The sequence below is a fragment of the Arabidopsis lyrata genome, assembly GCF_000004255.2.
Source record: "Arabidopsis lyrata subsp. lyrata unplaced genomic scaffold ARALYscaffold_4, whole genome shotgun sequence".
Lineage (NCBI taxonomy): Eukaryota > Viridiplantae > Streptophyta > Magnoliopsida > Brassicales > Brassicaceae > Arabidopsis > Arabidopsis lyrata.
Window position 1 is genome coordinate 18,116,320 of NW_003302552.1, and position 4,185 is coordinate 18,120,504.

The 4,185-nt window shown below is 35.1% G+C and overlaps 1 protein-coding gene and 1 pseudogene across 7 annotated transcripts; both read left to right on the plus strand.

Moving 5' to 3' along the window:
• The window catches only part of LOC9315766, an 80,726-nt pseudogene that overhangs the window by 1,016 nt on the left and 75,525 nt on the right, over positions 1 to 4,185 (plus strand).
• On the plus strand, positions 37 to 3,086 carry LOC9317597. Of its 7 annotated transcripts, XR_002332597.1 has the most exons (11): positions 37 to 83; positions 195 to 291; positions 734 to 790; positions 904 to 1,002; positions 1,108 to 1,192; positions 1,376 to 1,498; positions 1,871 to 1,953; positions 2,050 to 2,209; positions 2,282 to 2,388; positions 2,755 to 2,927; positions 3,018 to 3,086. XR_002332597.1 is itself a non-coding variant. In XM_021028437.1 (10 exons), exons 6-10 carry the CDS (start codon positions 1,441 to 1,443, stop codon positions 2,779 to 2,781), a joined length of 435 nt encoding a protein of 144 aa, XP_020884096.1. In that variant the 5' UTR covers positions 37 to 83; positions 195 to 291; positions 734 to 790; positions 900 to 1,002; positions 1,108 to 1,192; positions 1,376 to 1,440; the 3' UTR covers positions 2,782 to 3,008. The 7 variants fall into 7 exon arrangements, 3 of the variants coding, with proteins under 3 accessions (XP_020884096.1, XP_020884095.1, XP_020884098.1); XM_021028437.1 differs by lacking the exon at positions 3,018 to 3,086 and having other exon boundaries at positions 900 to 1,002; positions 2,755 to 3,008; XM_021028436.1 differs by lacking the exon at positions 3,018 to 3,086 and having other exon boundaries at positions 2,755 to 3,008.

Sequence of the window (4,185 nt, forward strand, 5' to 3'; positions counted from 1 at the left end):
TTACATTCTATTTTCACCGGCCTTTACTAGCTTGTTTCTATTAATCGATTTCAGGTTGGGCGACTTCTGTGTTCTAGATACAGGTACGTATGTAACTTTTAACAATGTCGTCTGAGATATGTCTGGAATTTTTGTTACTCTGCTTTGGCTTTTCTTTGATATCTCTATTCATGACGCTGCTAACATTGCTGCAGATATATGGCAGTGGTCTGAACTGACTAGCTTCGGCGACTTACCTACAGCTCGTGATTTTGCTGCCGCTTCTGCTATTGGGAACCAAAAAATTGTATTGTAAGTATCAACCTTTGTAGATTCTTTCTGTTGGCTTCCGAATTCACCTTGATTTCATTCCTTAAATATGTTAAAGTGTTTGGTATATTCAGTACAAAGAAAATATTTTTGCTCAAGTTTTTTTTTCACCTTTATTTTACTGAACACTGGAACTGATGAGTGTGATTGCTCAAGAAGCAGACTCCTGATAGATATAAAAGTCAAATTCTTAATTTGCAATTCCGTCTTTTCATTCATCAAACATGTTAAGGATGTTTATTTGTTTGATCTCCCCATCGCTGACAATTATCATCTTCATTTTTAATGAGGTTTCCTGACTGGTTGTATTGATGGTATATGTATTGTAGAAACTCGCTTCCAATTCTAAGGAATAGTTCATGATCACAGTTTGTTTGGCTTGAGTCAATAACAACAAAACTGAATATATGGTTATCTTTCGCAGGAGGTGGTGTCCCAATCATGGGTGATTTCTTGGCTTTGAAGGGTCTGATAGATGAAGGTTCATCCTTAATTTCCTAAAAATGCATTGAATCTAGTAGGTTACCTCTTAGTATGTCGTCTTTTTTCTGTTTTTTGGTCATATGTGTGGTTTACCGTTGTTGTGGAAGAAAGAGCGTGAAACACCTGGATGGAGTCTGGACCCAACTCAAGCTTCCTGGACAAGCACCATCTTCTCGATGTGGTCATACAGTTACATCTGGAGGGCATTATGTATGTCTCTGTTGTTATCTCTGTAATCAATATGATATTCATTTGTTTTTGCTTTCGGATTCATGTGACCTAACATCACTCACATCATTAAATTTGTTTATGCAGCTTCTGTTATTTGGGGGACATGGAACTGGTGGATGGCTGAGTCGTTATTATGTCTATTATAATGATACTATAATTTTGGACAGAGGTAGGTTTTTGCTCACTCTTCTCATTAGATTGTTCTAGTATCACGAAAATTTGTCAGAGCAAAGAAAATATACAGTAGTACAATCTAATGAAATGATTAACTGTGATTTATCATTTTTCTCGCTGTGCAGTTTTTTCAATGCATTGTTAATGTTTTTGCTAAATTTTTGTCTTCACTTTCCAGTAACTGCTCAGTGGAAGCGTTTACCAATAAGCAATGATCCTCCTCCTCCTTGAGCTTACCATACCATGACTGGTATTGATGGAAAATTGACCTTCGGTGATCTCTGGTGGTTGGTTCCCGAAGGTATTTTATTCTTATTTGTACTGACGCCAACTAACTTATCATTGTGTGTAAACACATCATCATTATTATCCTTGGATATATTTTATATGTTAATATTCTTTAGTGTCGCCTGACAAACTAATCATCCTGTTGGTCATAGATTGTAGGCAATTAGCTACTCTTCAATTTCTAGCATGCTCTTTTTCTTTATCTAGCTTGTATTGGAAGTTATGAAATTTACGCATCTGGTTGAATTTTTGTGAACTGTTTAGCCTTCTGAAATTTTCTTATTTGTGTTTAAAGAAAGAACTATATGTGGAACTCTAGATAGAGACCTAACTCAAAACCTCTCCACTTTCACCACAACCTCACCCCTTTTTTCGTTTTTCTCAGATGATCCGATAGCCAAGAGGTCTTCTGTACCTCAACTTATAAACCCTCCTGAAATTAATGAGTCAGAGAGAGAATTGGACAAAGTAATTTGAGTTCCTACATATCATCTTATGTGTTTCTAGCCAATGCAGTCAAATTAGCTTTTCAACTTGTTTAAAGAATTGAGAGTCTGGTCACAGCAGGAAAGGGGACAAGAGGGATACAGTATTGTTGAGTTGCAAAAGAAAATGGGAATATCTGTTTCATCAGGGTTGCGCCTTCAAAGTCCCAATGAGTCAGAAGATCAAGAATTCGTTGAATTAGGAACAAGATTAATTGAGGGAGATGTAGCTGATTCAGGTGATCTTTCCCTTCTCTATTTCAGTTTGTGTGATTGTGCTATCCTGTACTAAAATGCTTCCCAATGAAAAGATGGCACTTCGTCGAGATTGGAAAGAGTCCACTCCAAGAACTTTACAACTAAAGGAGCTTGGTTCCTTACTTGGGGATTATCAGCGACTTGTTACCCGAAAATTCGCGTGAGTTCTTTCTTACCCATGCCAATTTTGTTTTGGACTCAGTTCTTGTTTACTTAGATTATCTTTGTATGTCTAGTCTGATGGTTGTTCTTCGGAATCACCACATGACAGTGAGATAATTTAGATAAATCCTGTGGGATTTTAGGAGTGACATAAAAAATTGACATGGATGTGGTCTTTGTTTTGAATATGCCCTTGAGACTTGTTAATTGGACGAAACTAATCGAAACTGATTCATTTCTTAAGGTTGTAAAAGTTTTGTTTTCTCTAGCCCTTCTAAAAACTATTACATGCTATGAAATTTTACATTTGCTTCTTCCTTTCCTTCACACATGTTTGTTTCCATCGTTGTGGTGAGTGTCTCAGTACACAGAGCAGCTTAACATCTGCTGATTTTGGCCTCCCCGGAACAAAGACCTTTATGTTTTATCATATCAAAAGCTCTTCCCAGGAAATTCCGCATGATTTCCTCCTGTAATTAGCTCTCGTGAACATTTGAAACCAATTAATCAACGTGTTGCATCATCGTAATGACCATGGTACGAATCTCACCTTGAATTATGTAGCTGCCTAAATAATCTGTTTTTAAATTATTTTGAGCACATGTACTTTTTTCCAAATTTTTTTAGTTCTCTATCTCGGAATACCCATTACGCAAGAAGCCTGAAAGAAATAGATGTTACTAGTGTGATGCATAACTTTCATTATTTACACATGCACTCTGAGATGTCTAAGTCCATTGCTCAGTTGCTGGAAGAATAAAAAACTCTTATAATCTGATTTAGGAATCGCCACAAAACTCACAAGGAACAAAACCATCTTTAGGTATGAATTTCTGAAAGCCCTTGGGGGGTTTTTTTTTTCTTCCTTTTCATGATTCTAATCACATAGATTAGGTTCAAATTCATAGGCTTCTATGTCATGCAAGTAGAGTGAATGAAATTAAAAGAATGACTCTTTGTTTCCTATGTGTGCTCTAAAGATCATTCACTTATAATAACTTTGAATTTACTTATAATAACTTTGATCTTCTGTTTTTGTTTTCTTTTTGTGTTCTAAAGATCATTCATTTACCAATGATAACTTATGCTACAACAAGGAATCATATCCTCCACTACAACAAAGAACCAAATTCTTGACGTTTCTTTCTTTACTTTCAAAACCCTCCGCTACTTTCGAATCCAATTCATTCTTGTTGTTTTGGTTTTGATCCCTTTCTCTATTTCTCAAAATTTGTTGTTTTTTTCTTCTATATAAACCTCATGGAGACACACAAACACAACACACAACACACAACACACAAGTCTCTCTAACTCAAACACACACAAGTCTCACTAACTCAAACACAAGATGTGGTCAAGCAAACGAGGTGGTAAGAACGTCTCCAATGGTAAGTGCTTCTAAAGAGTCTCTTAAACATAAAAAGAAATGATTATTTTGTTATGTAATTAAATTTTAATTTTAAAAAGAAAATAAACCAATATGGGAGAGACATGTTGCTTAGAAGAGTTTAATAAGTATTAAGAGCCCCTCTTCATGCTATTATTTAAGAGTCCTTCTTAATTCTCTTTCTTTTTTTTCAATATTTTGATTGAATTTTTAATTAAAATTCTGCTAATTAAGGATCTTCCATTGGAGGTGGTATAAGATATATCGTTTTAGAATCAAGTCGGTTTCCATTTTTATTGATTTGACATCGTAAAATAATAAACTTATACCCATGCAAGTCCACAATTCAGTTCTATCTGATAGTATTTCGTTTATTTATTTTTATTTTTTCATACGAAAGCATCTAGT